General features: G+C 49.1%; 1 protein-coding gene across 4 annotated transcripts in view; it reads left to right on the top strand.

The window, feature by feature from the left end:
- The window catches only part of ptpn20 (protein tyrosine phosphatase non-receptor type 20), a 402,784-nt gene that overhangs the window by 230,662 nt on the left and 155,068 nt on the right, over positions 1-17,054 (top strand). For all 4 annotated transcript variants that reach the window (XM_072491743.1, XM_072491746.1, XM_072491744.1 and 1 more), the window contains 2 exons: positions 2,816-2,901; positions 14,611-14,788. In XM_072491743.1, the coding sequence (XP_072347844.1) occupies positions 2,816-2,901; positions 14,611-14,788 (264 nt within the window). The remainder of the gene's footprint in view (positions 1-2,815; positions 2,902-14,610; positions 14,789-17,054) is intronic.

Raw genomic sequence — 17,054 nt, forward strand, 5'->3', positions numbered from 1 at the left:
CAACGTGGCTAGTCTGGACATTGTGTTCACTAGGTTTAAGAGCAGAATGCACGTTCAGAGATGCTGGAATGTCTGTTCCCCAATGTCGGATGGCAGCTCCCGTATCCACCTCCATCTCTAAGGAATGACCTTTGACGAGCAGCCTTATCCTTGTCTGGCTAGTCTTGGTAACAATGATGCAGCTTAACTGCATCATTTCATCCTCTGAGGGCTGGCATACTTGCAAGAACAAAGAACAAAGAAAAGTACAGCACAGGAACAGGCCCTTCGGCCCTCCAGGCCTGCGCCGACCATGCTGCCCGTCTAAACGAAAAGGCCCGGGCCTGAGGTGGCTTCAGCTCCCAGCCTGGTTGGCATGGGTACTGCTGATTCTGGCAGCCTAGCCGGGGTCATGCCCTTCGACAGCACCTACAGCAGCCCTGCGGTGGCACGTGTGATCCTCCAGAGAGGTTTCATGGATACTTCTGGGATTATACGGTCATTATTTTAAATGCCAGGATGCCCTTTCGGAATGTTGGATTGATGGTGGGCGAGACAAGTGGGTGCCTTCCCCGGGTAAGCTGGATTCTCTACGCGAGGACCCATCCCTCCCGAACCTGAGGACGCTGCTGTCCATCATCCCTTGAAGTTCTCGCAAGCCTTTCTTGGCATTCTCCAGGAACAAAGCTATTTCTGTAGCCTTTTTGAAGCCTAGGTTGTGCTCCGCCAGTTATTCTTTCTGGGTTGTCACACTGTTAATCCCGCACACTAGCCGATCGCGTAGCATCTCGGCTAGGGACGGGCCAGTTTCGCAGTACGCTGCCAACTTGGGGGCTGGTTTAGCACAGTGGGCTAAATAGCTGGCTTGCAGTGCAGGACAATACCAGCAGCGTGGGTTCAATTCCCGTACCGGCCTCCCCGAACAGGCGCCGGAATGTGCCGACTAGGGGTTTTTCACAGTAACTTCATTCAAGCCTACTTGTGACAATAAGCGATTATTATTATTATTATAACTTCCGCATTCTAGCTCAAAATTCCCCGGGGTCCGACCAGCGCTGTTAAAACGGGAACATTGGAGGATTATGGAAGGCTTTGGGTCATAATGGTTTTATAGAATGGAGTCACAGAATCCCTATAGTGCAGAAGGAGACCATTCGGCCCATCAAGTCTGCACTAACCCTCTGAAGAGCACCCTCCCTGGGCCCACTCCCCCACAAACCTGAAACCCCGCCTAACCTTCGGACACTAAGGGGCAATTTAGCATGGCAAATCCATCTAACCTGCACATCTTTGGAGCTCGTCGAACGTTTTAGTGTCAGGGACCGCTGAATAATGCTAAACCTTTGATAATGCGAAACGTCGGTGCCCCGCATGCTGTTAGGAGGATTACTTTTTGTCTCGCATCCCCTTCAATGTCTTTGGTGCAAAACAAATAGGGCATGAGTTCGGCACGCTGGCTCCTGTCCTCCACATTTGCATCATAGGGTACAAAGAAAGATATTTCCATGTGTGCTTGGTTTTGTCACTTGAGTTGTCTTCTGAAGTTTAAAAAAAAAAGGCTGTTCAGAATCCCGTGCTTTATCCTCATCGCCAGTGTAATGATTCCAGGAGGCACAGACTAAAAGGTAAAGTAAGTTTATTCTCCAAGAAGAACGAAGCTGAAGGTGCGACGCACAAAACAAATACCCCAGCCCAGGACTATCGGGGACTGCCGGTCCGGGTCTCTGGGTCAATACGTAAGGTCCCACTGGTGAGCCCCTATTGGGAGAACCTCTTCCAGCTCTTCACGGGAACTCATATTCCACAAAGCCCATGGGGAGATCCGTCAGAGATAACCCTAATGTCCTCCATCCCTGTTGTGACATTGGCTAGGGCACCTCTCTCTGGATTTCCGGGACCATCTCTGAGTTTTCCTGGATTTGGACTCCTGTTGCTGGTATTTCCTTTAGCTTGCCGCCCGGGTGTCCATTTGGCAGAAGGCTGGGTCAGAAATCCTAACGCAGTCTGGTTTAGCACACTGGGCTAAATCGCTGGCTTTTAAAGCAGACCAAGGCAGGCCAGCAGCACGGTTCAATTCCCGTACCAGCCTCCCCGAACAGGTGCCGGAATGTGGCGACTAGGGGCTTTTCACAGTAACTTAATTTGAAGCCTACTTGTGACAATAAGCGATTTTCATTTCATTAGTCAGCAGGACCTCCATATCCCCGGCCTTGCTAGGCTTTTGAGCCTTTGTCACCCTCCAACGCAACTCCCCCACCTCCCTTGCAACTATCCAGGCCATTGTGTCTCTTTGTCAGTCATTAATCCTGTAACTTCCAGTCCAAATTCATTTTCAACCAGGTACCGCTTTGAAGCAGCCAATCAATAAATCGTCCAATACCTGTTTTGACACTCGAGAAGAAAGTAAAGCCAGGTTCCATTTCTTATCTTTAGTCGGTTATTTTTAAACTCGGCTGTCCGTGGGACCCTGATAAGGCCATTGCCTGTGAGACCGTGATTCACCAGAGGCTGTGCTTCTGTGGAGCCCCCGCACTCACTGGCGGTTCATCCGTATTACTGACATGAGGCCTGAGGCCTAGTTTTAGGCCTGTTTGTTCGGGCTCACTTTGCTCAGATGGAGAGCAACACCGTTTCGTTTAATGGTTATCTGCCACACAAAATGGCGAGAACAATTAATTATGCGGTACCAGCTGGAAAATGCAGCTTCAAAAGTTTCGGATACCGTCTAATTCTGTGCTTTGGTTTTGAGTTAACTAAGGAAAGCCTGTTACAGCGCTTTGTTGTTCTAAGATAGATAAGGCCACACCAGTCCTGACTTCCTTTATTTGTTTCCCAGGCGATCGACTGTGGGAGGTGGATGGCGTCAGCTTACAGAGCATCACCCACAAGCAAGCAATGGAGCATTTGAAGAACACCGGGCAGGTATGTTCCGACCCAAATATAAAGATGTACTTTCACCGGCTTCATTAATGGACACAAACGGTATTTATTAACAAGACTTGTTCAGCAGCCTTACGGCTTGTTCCCTACATATCTCCTGTCTAAGAGGCCTCCACCCCCTGGGGTGATTCCACCTCTGAGTCCCAATTGGCCCCCCAGACAAGGTGATCCGTAGATCTGCTGACTTGGCCTTAAAGGGACAATCGCCACAAAAAGTGGCAAGGTGGGAACCACTTAGGCCGCATCAAGAGGTTAAAGGTCCCTGACTGGTTGAACTTTGCAAGGATTTAGGGGGCTCGTTCGCCATGGGTGCAAATCCCGTTATAGAACATAGAACATTACAGCGCAGTACAGGCCCTTCGGCCCTCGATGTTGCGCCGACCTGTGAAACCAACCTAAAGCCCATCTACACTATTCCCTTATCATCCATATGTTTATCCAATGATCATTTAAATGCCCTTAATGTTGGCGAGTCCACTACTGTTGCAGGCAGGGCATTCCACGCCCTTACTACTCTCTGAGTAAAGAACCTACCTCTGACATCTGTCCTATATCTATATCTCCCCTCAATTTAAAGCTATGTCCCCTTGTGCTAGCCATATGGTCACAAAATCTTGTGAGAAAGCCATAGGGGGATTTGTGTCAGCGCACCCCCCCCCCCAACCGATGGTGTGCTTAGGCTCACGGCCAGAAAGTAGCATCCGGTCCTGCGGAATGCCCCCCCGGCCTGGCGGAGTGACATCGCGCCAGCGCGAATCACTGCTCGTTTCCTAAATTGAAAAGTAATGATGATGACCACGCTGGCGGTGCGAAGGTGCTTGGAGGCCCCCTGGGTTGAGGGCCGAAGCTGGGTATTGCCCCCTGGCTCCCTGGCAGTAATACTTGACACTGTCTAGGGAGACTGCCAGGAATACTGAGGTGGGCACCTCCAGGGACCGGGGCGGGCGGGTGGGTTGCCCTCCTCCATTAGGCCATTGGGAGAGGCGGGGTCCTGTTATTTGTGGTGGAGGGTGGTAGAGGGGGGCAACACGGGGGCGGGGGAGAGTGCCCCCCGATACTTGGTGCGAAGGGGGGTCGCCGCAAAGCTTGTGGGAAGGGGTCTATGCCTGCCGGGGTGGTGGGAAGGAATTTATTTTTCCCCCAGATCGAGGCGCTCCTCAGAGATGGCACCCTGATCAGGCCCCGCCCCGCCAGAGTGACGGTGCAAAACCCCGTCCACTGATTTCCGGAATTCTCCGGCCATTGGGATTCTCTGTTCCCAATTGCAGCGCACCTTGTCCGCGGGTTTCCCAACGGCTTGGGGGGGCTTTAATGGGAAATCCCACTGACAAGCGGCGCCCAGAAACACGCGGCTGCCGGACCAGAGGGTCCAGCTCAGAGTGTCAGAGGATCCTGGTCAGAATCTCTGGAGGGAAACATGCCGGTGTTCAGTCAGAACCGAAAATTCCGACCAGTGTGTTTCCCGCAACACGGTGCTAAAAATCCGGTTCTCCGCGATGAAAGCGGAATGTGAAGGAAAAACTGAAGTCAAAGTTGGTCCGGTGCAGGCCGATGGAAGCTTCCTTTTCCGAATCGATGCTCGCGGTGCTAAGCACGCAGCATCGCGAGGGGAAAACCTTCATTCCAACAAACCAGCTTCCAAAAAATTCCAAAATGTTCATTTCCAGCCGCATTAAACATTTTGCAAGTCAGGTGGGATAATCCGTAACGAGGATTTCAGATGCTAAACCATGGCAGCAAAATTCGGGAGTCTTTTAATTATTCAGTCTTTTAATAATTTAAGAAGAGCAGTGGAATTGTAATGTTCAGTGAAAAAAATAACGGGCGGGATTCTCCACCGGCGGGATGCTCTGTTTTGCCAGCAGTGGCGAGATGAGGCAGAAATGTGACGGGGCGGAGAATCCCGACCCACATTTCTCAGTTACGCAGCTGCTGGTTACACTTTGAAAATTATTCAGCCTATTCCTACCACGGGAAATAAAGTCTCAGGACCATATCAGAGTTAACGAAAAACTGGACAAGGCTGCTTCCGGGCAGGCCGGGCCAGCGGCGTGATGTCATTAGTTTTACTGCCTTGCACAGAACAGTGCGGGTGTCGGCAGCCATCTTGTATTGCCAGGACACACATTCATGTGGAACATCATCAGTTGAGTAATAAGTAAGAGATTCTGGGCCGGCGGTGGGCAACCCGAGGCCCGGGGGCCACATGTGGCCCATCTGGGTTCTGAGTGCGGCCCATGAGACATTTTGTTGACCGTTGCCCGCACGCAGAGTTACCACGTTCCTCTGAATTCCCGCCGTGTCGTTTTGTTTCCCCCACCGGTATGACTGAACTGATTCTCGCGTAAAGCCAGGGCGAGTGAAGTGAGCTGCATGCCGATTGCTCACAACATTGACTGCGAGAGCCGTGCGGCCAAAGTGTAAATATTTATGGACAACAGGTGGCGCAGTGGTTAGCAGTGTTGCCTCACGGCGCCGAGGTCCCAGGTTCGATCCCGGCCCCGGGTCACTGTCCGTGTGGAGTTTGCACATTCTCCCCGTGTCTGCGTGGGTTTCGCCCCCGCAACCCAAAGATGTGCAGGGTAGGTGGAATTGTCCCTTAATGAAAAAAAAAAGTGTAAATATTTATTTTGTTTTTCCCATTTGAAGTTGATGCCAGTTCTATTATATAAATGATTGAGCATTTTCTAACAGGGCTAAATCGCTGGCTTTTAAAGCAGACAGACCAAGGCAGGCCAGCAGCACGGTTCAATTCCAGTACCAGCCTCCCCGAACAGGCGCCGGAATGTGGCGACTAGGGGCTTTTCACAGTAACTTCATTTGAAGCCTACTTGTGACAATAAGCAATTTTCATTTCATTCATTTCAAATATTCGGCGTGTGTCTTAAATGTTTAATCTTAGTCATGGGGTCATGGTTCGTGAACAAGCTCGATTTCAATCTTGTGGCTTACTGAGAAGAAGGAGGGCCACTCATGCGGCCTGTCATGATATGCATACATGCAGCTAATAGAATTTACAGTGCAGAAGGAGGCCATTCGGCCCATCGAGTCTGCACCGGCTCTTGGATAGAGCACCCTACCCAAGGTCAACACCGCCACCCTATCCCCATAACCCAGCCCAACACTAAGGGCAATTTTGGACACTAAGGGCAATTTATCATGGCCAATCCACCTAACCTGCACATCTTTGGACTGTGGGAAGAAACAGGAGCACCCGGAGGAAACCCACGCACACACGGGGAGGATGTGCAGACTCCGCACAGACAGTGACCCAAGCTGGAATCGAACCTGGGACCCTGGAGCTGTGAAGCAATTGTGCTATCCACAAGGCTACCGTGCTGCCCCTAATGAACACATAGAATAGGACACGACCAATGAGCAGTCAGAACATTCATATAAAGTGTGATTAGGATTCGTCTAAAGTCTTGACTCTAATTAGTCTCGTGCCGAGTTACTTTGCACTGGCTCCGCTCCACTCCAGAACTCACTGAGGCACCTTTGACAGGGACACCGCCACCTGCAAGTTCTCCTCCACGTCACACGCCATCCTGACTTGGAACTGTATGGTCGTTCCTTCACCCCTTCACCACCGCTGGGGAAATCCCTTGAAGCACGGTGAGTGTACCTACGCCTGGTTGCCAGCAACAACACACAGCTCAAGAAGGGGGCTCGCCACCACCTTCTCAAGGGCAATTAGTGACGGGTACTGTCAAATTCCTTGCCTTGTTCTCCAAGATAGCCAGACATGGAGTGTTGACAAAGGGCAGCACGGTAGCATTGTGGATAGCACAATTGCTTCACAGCTCCAGGGTCCCAGGTTCGATTCCGGCTTGGGTCACTGTCTGTGCGGAGTCTGCACGTCCTCCCCGTGTCTGCGTGGGTTTCCTCCGGGTGCTCCGGTTTCCTCCCACAGTCCAAAGATGTGCGGGTTAGGTGGATTGGCCACGCTAAATTGCCCTTAGTGTCCAAAATTGCCCTTAGTGGGGTTAGGGTGGAGGTGTTGACCTTGGGTAGGGTGCTCTTTCCAAGAGCCGGTGCAGACTCGATGGGCCGAATGGCCTCCTTCTGCACTGTAAATTCTATAATTCTATGATATAAAATTAAATTTAAATCAAAACACATTTATTTTACAATACTAAATTTGATTAGGATCGCACACTTTACGAAGTAACAGATAATAAACTAATAAGGCTGAATCTGTAGTACAGTAATCAATACTCTCTCGAACTATTAAACTACACTCTAACTCAACCTCGTGCTATGTTTCTACAATGAAATCTCCCTCTGTTTTTGCATCAGCTTTTCATCATCTTCTCCCAGAGTTCCTAGAGATGCTACCTTATATACAATAACTTAGTAACGCCATCTAGTGTTGAGTTACACATAGTTTCTGTTGCTAACCCTTTACTACACTGTACATATCATTACAGGTACAAATTCTGGCCTCGCCAGTGAGGGTCCCATCTTAATCATAAATATTTGAAAAAATCAGTAGCTTCTTTTCAAGTCCCTTTGCCTCTTCCGTCCCCGCATTCACTTTGTCCCTGCTTCTCAGCGTTTGCTATTCTTCCTCCTCTGTGTAAAACATATTGAGAATTCTCTCCGTACATGACAAACCCTCAAGAAATGTGAATGATTGTTCTTGTATTCCATTATAGGAGATGCTGAAAACATTGATTAAAAACACTCAGGAATATAGCGCTATCCCTCTTCATGTGCAGAACAATGCCAGCAGCGCGGGTTCAATTCCCGTACCGGCCTCCCCGAACAGGCGCCGGAATGTGGCGACTAGGGGCTTTTCACAGTAACTTCATTTGAAGCCTACTCGTGACAATGAGCGATTTTCACTTTTCACACCTGTCATTGCCGTGTCGAAAAGGTTTATAAGTCGATCCTTAACCTGTTAGGCCGCATTATGAAAGCACCTTCCATGGCCATCAAGTCCTGGAGTAGGACTTAAACCTAGAGCTTCTGGATAGCATTTTCTTTATTTAAATCCCCGCAATGCCCTTTTTCCTTTCCAACAAACTAGACTTATTCTCTGTACAGATTGTAATAAAACTTTAGAACAAGCCTAACATGACTGTAACAAATTGCGAAGCATTGGTGGTATTTATCATGTAATTTCATGCTTAGAATGATTACTAACAGTTTATCATGCATAAATCTACATAAATTTGTATCCAATCCTAACTCAGACATACATTACAATGATTAAGTATCATTAATATTGGTGCAGTACCACTATAAATTTTGAAATGTGCTCTGTCAAACCTTTGCGAATCACAGTGACAAAATGTTACAGAGTTTTCTCCAATCCATTATAAATGATTCATTGGGCAGATATTTGTGTTGATATGCTATGTTAAACATTTCTTAGAGAAACCTCATAATCACAGAATAGTACAGAACAGAAGTAGGTCATTCGACCCACCAAAGCTACATTGGGTCTTTTGAAATGTTTATCTTCCTGCCCCACATTTCCCCCCCCCCCCCCTTCAACTCCCAATCCCTACAGATTTTCTCCTTCACTTATGTATCCAATTTCCTTTTGGAAGCTGTTGTTGAATCTGTTTTTCACTCGCCTATCGGGCAATGCATTCCAGACCCGAATGACTTGTTGCACAGTGTTTGTTTTCCAGCTCTCTTAGAGTCATCGAGATTGACAGCATGGAAACAGGCCCTTCGGCCCAACTTGTCCATGCTGCCCAGTCTTTACCACTGAGCTAGTCCCAGTTGCCCGCATTTGGCCCATATCCTTCTAAACCAATCTTACCCATATAACTGTCTAAATGCTTTTTAAAAGATGCAGCCTCGATTGGCCGAATGGCCTCCTTCTGCACTGTAAATTCTATGATTCTATGTACCCGGCTCTGCTATTTTTTTAAAATATAAATTTAGAGTACCCAATTCATTTTTTTAAATTAAGGGGCAATTTAGTGTGGCCAATCCACCTACCCTGCACATCTTTTGGGTTGTGGGGGCGAAGCCCACGCAAACACGGGGAGAATGTGCAAATTCCACACGGACAGTGACCCAGAGCCGGGATCGAACCTGGGACCTCGGCGCCGTGAGGCAGCAGGGCTAACCCACTGCGCCACCGTGCTGCCCTTACCCGCCTCTACTACTGCCTCCGGCAGCTCGTTCCAGACACTCACCACCCTCTTGTGTGGAAAAAATTGCCCCTCTGGACCCTTTTGTATCTCGCCCCTCTCACCTTAAACCTCTAGTATTAGACTCCCCTACCTTTGGGAAACGATGTTGACTCTCTACCTTATCTATGCCTCTGATTAATTTATAGACTCTATAAGGTCACTCCTCAACCCCCTACCTTCCAGGAAAAGAAGGCCCAGTCTATCCAGCCTCTCCTTATAATTCCCATACCTGTATTCCCGTACTGGCCTCCTCGAACAGGCGCCAGAATGTGGTGACTAGGGGCTTTTCCCAGTAACTTCATTGAAGCCTACTTGTGACAATAAGTGATTATTATTATTATTTAACTCAAACCATCAAGTCCCGGGAGCATCCTAGTAAATCTTTTCCGCACTCTTTCGAGTTTAACAATATCCTTCCTATAATAGGGTGACCAGAACTGTACACAGTATTCCAAGTGTGGCCTTACTAATGTCTTGTACAACTTCAATGTTCTGACCAATGGAACCAAGCATGCCGAATGCGTTCTTCACCACCCTGTCCACCTGTGACTCCACTTTCGAGGAGCTATGAACCTGTACTCCTAGATCTCTTTGTTCTATATTGCTCCCGAACACTTTACCATTAACTGAGTAGGTCATGCCCCGATTCGATCTACCAAAATGCATCACCTCACATTTATCTAAATTAAACTCCATCTGCCATTCATCAGCCCATTGGCCCAATTGATCAAGATCCCATTACAATCCTAGATAACCTCCTCCACTCTCCACTTTGCCACTAATCTTGGTGTCATCTGCAAACTTACTAACCAAGCCTCCTAAATTCTCTCTTGCGTTGCCTTTGATCTTTTTGTCGACTACCTTGAATCTGCACCCTCTGGTAATCAACGCAGTTCCTCTTTATTCACCTCATCTAAAGCTTTCATGTCTGCAGACACCTCTGTGACATCTCTTCTTCTGTATCCTTTGTTGCCCAGCATCAAAGTCCAATGAGTTATTCATTCACGGAGGTTGGCAGGTTGAAAAACAATGCTGTATAATTAATCTTACTGATGGTGTTGACTTCACATGATGAGATAGGCATGCAGAGATGAATCAGTGTTGTAGGCAATGATACAGATCTCCTCGTAGTAACAGTGGAGATCGCGGCTGGGTATTCAGCCTGGGCAAAGCCACTTTTCTGTGCTACTGGTAGTTAGATGGCAAAATGGCAGACAGATTTTGCAATACAGCAAAGCAATATTACTGGTTGCACAAGCTATAGATCCATGACACATGACTCCCACCTCTCCATATTGTCTTTTACAAGGCATGTGTATTACTCAACAGGGTTCCCGAGATAGTTAAATACCCCAGCCATTAAAAATTGAAAGGCGGTTGGTGGGGTCCTTTGTCCTAGCAGATTAATAGACTCTGGTTGGCTTGCCTGGGATATGAAATTAAGATGACCTTGTCTTCGAACTTCAACTCTGCAGCCCAGAGGAGGGGTCATCAGTGTCTCTCCTGAGATAACGAGGTTTAAGTTTGTGTGATAATTCCAGCTAGCCTCTTTTGTTCAAGGGTCACATGCAGGCAAAGCTTCAGCCATTTTAACAGGTAACTGTCCAGTTTCTGAAATTTTAGGAATAGGCATGGGGATATCCATATTTTATTTAAAAAATACACAGAGCGAGCCCTTAGTCCCCTCACACACATTTAACAACTTTGTGATACAGCGAGGGCTTTGGATGTGAGTTGCTTTATTCTGTCTCTATGCTTGGCAAACAATTTTGCATTTGATTTGCCAGACACCTTTCAATGAAATCTGTGACTTGCAAAACAATGATGCCATGGAGCATACTTTTAAAAGTAGTGCAGAGATATTTGTTATTGGCAGAATTGGATGTTTCTTTTTGCAGGAAGAGTGTATGGGTTCATCCTGATCTTCCTAAATCTTCCCACACTCCCACAAATCTCATCCTGGAAAAGCAGTTGCTTTCGCAAGACAGGAGCAGCCAAAAGAAGCCATTCCAATTAAATGATCAATTTGAAGTAAAATCTCTAATGTTATTCTATTTAAAAAGTATCGAACATATCTGAGACGAAAAAAGCTCAAGAGAGACCGACAGACACGAACAAGGGGCGTCATTCTCCGACCCCCCGCCGGGTCGGAGAATGGCCGTAGGCCGCCGTGAATCCCGCCTCCGCCGAAGTCTCCGGTACCGGAGATTGGGCGGGGGCGGGAATCGGGCCGCGCCGGTTGGCGGGACCCCCCGCTGGATTCTCCGGCCCGGATGGGCCGAAGTCCCGCCCAGAAAATGCCTGTCCCGCCGGCGTAAATCAAACCTGGTATTTACCGGCGGGACCAGGCGGGGTGGGCGGGCTCCGGGGTCCTGGGTGGGGCGCTGGGCGACCTGACCCCGGGGGGTGCCCCCACGGTGGCCTGGCCCGCGATCGGGGCCCACCGATCCACGGGCGGGCCTGTGCCGTGGGGGCACACTTTCCCTTCCGCCTCCGCTACGGCCTCCACCATGGCGGAGGCGGAAGAGACTCTCCCCACTGCGCATGCGCGGGAAACTGACAGCGGCCGTTGACGCTCCCGAGCATGCGCCGGGAAACTGTCAGCGGCCGCTGACGCTCCAGCGCATGCGCCGCATTTCCGCGCCAGTTGGCAGGGCAACAAACGCCATTTCCGCCAGCTGGCGGGGCGGAACTCCCTCCGGCGTCGGCCTAGCCCCTCAATGTTGGGGCTAGGCCGCATTCCGCACCTTTGGGCCGGCGCGATGCCCGTCTGATTGGCGCCGTGTTTGACGCCAGTCGGCGGACATCGCGCCGTTGGGGGAGAATTTCGCCCCAGGTTTCCCACTGAGTGCATTGATGAATGGACTATCAGACCTAACAATGCTGCTGGTGTCTGAGATGCAATTGAGGTTGACGCGAATGACCAGCTGCCCGTGTATATTACATAGAATTTACAGTGCAGAAGGAGGCCATTCGGCCCATCGAATCTGCACCGGCTCTTGGAAAGAGCACCCTACCCGAGACCACACCTCCACCCTATCCCCATAACCCAGTAATCCCACCCAACACTGAGGGCAATTTTGGACACTAAGGGCAATTTAGCATGGCCAATCCACCTAACCTGCACATCTTTGGACTGTGGGAGGAAACCGGAGCACCCGGAGGAAACCCACGCACACACGGGGAGAACGTGCAGACTCCACACAGGCAGTGACCCAAGCCAGGAATCGAACCTGGGACCCTGGAGCTGTGAAGCAATTGTGCTAACCACTATGCTACCGTGCTGCCGCAACAAGTGTATACTAGTCTAATGTTTGTGTCTAACTAGGCATTAAGATAGGAGGTGAGAAATACATAGAACATAGAACGATACAGTGCAGTACAGGCCCTTCGGCCCACCATGTTGCACCGACATCCGCGATCCAACGGCCATGCTGCGCCAGAAAAGCAGCTCGCCATGACGCAGTGTGACCGATAGAAGCCGGGAAGTTCTGCTCCCAGGATTTACCCGGCTCGCAGCGCCTCGCGAGGTCCAACGCAATTTTGCGAGATGTTGCGATGTAAATCCTGCAAATTTGCATATTAAAGCGAGATAGCTAGCCTCACCTTAATGTGCAGATTCCCGAGGTACAAGAGGCGTTGGGATCGATCCCTTTTGTCTCGGAGACCGTAGAGTACTAGCCACCACAAACGGGGATCAGATAGAACGGCACTCCTGGGGGTCTCCCAGGGGAACAAAGGCCCCGAGGTGCATGCCCTTTGGGCAGGATGGTACCCTGGCACTGCTGGTGCCACCCAGGTACACTGGCACTGCCAGCCTGGCACTACCAAGGTAGCATTGCCAGCTGGCAGGGGCACTGCCAGGTTGGCACTGCCAAGGTCCTGGGCTGCCATTCTTGTGGGTTTGCGATCGGGCTGGGGGTGCCTTGCGCGGGTGTTGGGGGAGGCCGTAGTCGAGTCTCTCCCATAGTCCGTTGGGGCTTGAGGGGGGGGGGGGGTCGGGGGTCAGGTTGGGGGCCTTGGAGATCGGGGCATCATTTAAACATGGCGGCCCGATCTCTCACTGCACTGAGGCGTTCCGACGAACGGAGCTGCTTGGTGCAGAAAACGGGGCTGTGCGCCTCGGGCACGCGATCCCCGCTGAGGCCCCTTATTTAACGTGGGTGGCGTTCTACAGCATGTGTTTCTCGCGCTGTGAACGCCAGGAACCCCGCAGCTAAACGCGCTCGTTATGGGACTTTGTTCAAATTTAGTTCAATTGCACGCATAATGTCAAGGAAATGCTTACACGTTGTCTGTTCTTCCCATATACAGCCTACAAAGATCTCCGGCACGTTAGTATACATTTTCTGCACATTATTTCAATTTTTACTCTAAATTGAAGTTGGGTCCCGCCAGTGCTATAACTGGATAACATGAAGAGGTGAAAAGTACATCCCTGGGTGGTAAGCGGGATTGAATGCAGAAGAATCACTCAACACTCGGGTCTGTTCCAAGCTTCCAAACAGTTTATTGATTACGTCAGCGGGGAGCAAGCACCTCACGCTTCTCTCCGCCCAGCGTAGCAAATCATCAACATTGATACCGTTACACGACCCATCTCGGCTGGACAAAGTTCAATAACAATTACTGGTTGCTCGGCAGCGTGGGCTGCATGGTCTGCTCAAAAGAGTTGGAGGCCCCCCCTCCCCATCCCCATCAACTGTATTTGGGTCCTCCTGATACCTACAGACTGGGATCTCCTTACCTTAACCTCGTTAGGGAATGGTGCTACAAGCAGCATTCCTCAGAGGCAGCTGTGGATAAGGGATGTCCCGCTAACTAAGCCATTCCCATGTATGTCTGTGGGAACTAACAAGGTTTCACAAATGGCCAAGTTCGCTATATAACCCACGCAGATACGGGGAGAATGTGCAGACTCCGCATAGACAGTGACCCAAGTCAGGAATTGAACCTGGGACCCTGGCGTTGTGAAGCAACAGTGCTAACCACTGTGCTATCAGTGTGTGTGCATTGTTAATGCGTGACCATAATTAGTGCGTGTCTATATATTTGCATTGATAGGCATTCAACACACAGAAGGTAAAGTCACCATAGTCCCAGGTGACCATAGGCTGCATTCCCCTTTAAATGGGAGAGCTGGCTGGTGGTGATTTAATCTGAGGATCACCTCATGCGAGGTTGAGAAGGTGGGGCCTTCATGAATAATGTCAGCTGGTACAGGGATTGAACCTGCGCTGTTGGCCTTGCTCTGCATCACAAACCAGCTGTCCAGCCAACTGAGGTAAACCGGCCCCCCCCTCAACACACATACATATATTACAGGTGTCTCTGCCCCTGGACCCACACCTGCACTGGGCTTACATCTACACATGTGCTTTCCACTTTATTCTCACTTGGGAGCTCTGCGCAATGTTACATGGCAGGGTGCGCGCAGGGAAAAAAAACGATGTGTAGGCACATACAGTCCTCTGTGTGTGGGCAGACCGGCTGCGTGACAAACGACTCACTCAATTACTCCATGTCTCTTTGCCAGGTGGTGAGGCTGGTGCTCGAGAGAGGACAGCAGGCAACAGCTGGGAGTCCCAGCTACGAAGGCCAACCGGGACCCATTCTCCCTGACAACAGGCACAAGAAACAAGATGAATATCCTGACGATTCCATGGTAACAACCTTGTCCGCCGTACCCAAGGACTACAGCTTTGTGACAGATGGTAGGAACTGATTTTAAGAGCACCCTGTTAGTACGAGTCTCTTCTGGTGGGCTAATTTATAACCTGTCTCCACAGCAACGGAAAGAAAGATAGTTGAGGGAACATTAGCACTGAATTTAACTTTGGCCTTCAATGTTTGCTATTCATTTGTAGAAAAGTTCCTCTTGGTCAAACCCGAACAAAAGAGACAAGGCGACCAATTTTGCTTCTACCGATAAAAAAACGGAATTTATTTTTAAACGCTCGTCGCATATTCTGGATAACAGCAACAACAGTTGTACATCTCCAGTCACGTGTCAGGAATGGAAATACATCATTAAATATGATTTTCAGGTTGATATTCTCCCAGCATTTTCATGCTTCATTGGAGCTCAGAAATTTTGATTCTCTTGATTCATCTAATTGGAATCTTTTGTCATTGGGCCAAGATCCCCTCAGGCATTGACAAAAAAGCTTCTTGTAATCTACATATGAAAAAATGAAATGAAATGAAAATTGCTTATTGTCACGAGTAGGCTTCAATGAAGTTACTGTGAAAAGCCCCTAGTCGCCACATTCCGGCGCCTGTTCGGGGAGGCTGGTACGGGAATTGAACCGTGCTGCTGGCCTGCCTTGGTCTGCTTTAAAAGCCAGCGATTTAGCCCAGTGTGCTCTCAGGCATTGACAAAAAAGCTTCTTGTAATCTACATATGTGCTCTCGGTCTAAGCTAATGACCTCTTCCAATGTTACTTTGCACAATAAGTCTGTATCCTGACTGTGGTAGAATCATAGAATTCCTACAGAGCAGGAAGTGGCCATTTAGTCCATCGAGTCATGGATTATCATAGAATTTACAGTGCAGAAGGAGGCCATTCGGCCCATCGAGTCTGCACCGGCTCTTGGAAAGAGCACCCTACCCAAGGTAAACACCTCCACCCTAACCCCATAACCCAGTAACCATCCCAATACTAAGGGCAATTTTGGCCACTAAGGGCAATTTATCATGGCCAATCCACCTAACCTGCACATCTTTGGACTGTGGGAGAAAACCGGAGCACCCGGAGGAAACCCACGCACACACAGGGAGGACGTGCAGACTCCGCACAGACAGTGACCCAAGCCGGAATCGAACCTGGGACCCTGGAGCTGTGAAGCAATTGTGCTATCCACAATGCTACCATGCTGCCCAGTCTTCAGCGATGCTCTGAAAGAACATTCCACCTAGGCCCCCTGCCCCATCCTCTCCCTGTAACCCCACCTAACCTGCACACCTTTGGACACTAAGGGGCAATTTACCGTGTCCAATCCACCCAACCTGCACATCTTTGGGCTCTGGGAGGAAACTGGAGCACCCGGAGGAAACCCACGCAGACACGGGGAGGATGTGCAAAATTTCACACAGGCCAAACCCAAGGCCGGAATTGAACCTGGGTCCCTGGTGGCTGTGAGGTAGCGGTGCTAACTACCGTGACACCGCGCCGCCCCAAATTTGTTTGGCAATGTAACAATGAACTTTGGCTGCTTTTTAAACTTTTGCGTTTGACAGAAGGATGCCCTTTTCCGTGTCCACCACTCACGATGCCTCAGGCGGCCATTCTGGGTGGTGAGACTGAGTCTCGCTTGTTGATTCATCGATCGGAATCTTTAATCAGATACAACCCTCATTTGGACCTGAAAGAAAACCAGAAAATGCTGGACAATCTCAGCAGGTCTGACAGCATCTGTGGAGAGAGAAGGGAGCTAACGTTTCGAGTTGTCAAACCCCTTTGGATCTGACCGCTTTAAGGCTATTGCACATCTCACAAAGCACAAAGACGAAAATCTCTTGTGAAAGAATTGAAAATTCGGCCTTCTGAAACGGTTTCTATTTAAACCCTCCAAACTGTTGATAGCCAGCACACAATTTAACGCTCACATAAATTAATGAGTCCTGCAATGGCAAGACATCAGCACACATCAGTGCCTTTTATAAGCGATTATACAGAATAATTAATATTTCCAGATATAGACCTCCCTGCCAATAACACTTCCATGAATTCAATTAGAACCTGAAATCCTGAATAAATTAATAGATGGGGGATCATCCTTTCAACTCTTATCACCCAATCATTTCAAAGAAGCCAAGGCCCAACATATTGACATCTTTTGAGGGTTCAATGATAAATGACAATAAAGCATAATTATACTCACCCAAGAAATTATAGATCTAAATCATATATGATCTGATTAAAATTATCTTTACTCCGCTGTTACATGTAAAACTCTTTCTACACTTTAATTTCCTTG

The sequence above is a fragment of the Scyliorhinus torazame genome, chromosome 28 (genome assembly GCF_047496885.1).
Source record: "Scyliorhinus torazame isolate Kashiwa2021f chromosome 28, sScyTor2.1, whole genome shotgun sequence".
Lineage (NCBI taxonomy): Eukaryota > Metazoa > Chordata > Chondrichthyes > Carcharhiniformes > Scyliorhinidae > Scyliorhinus > Scyliorhinus torazame.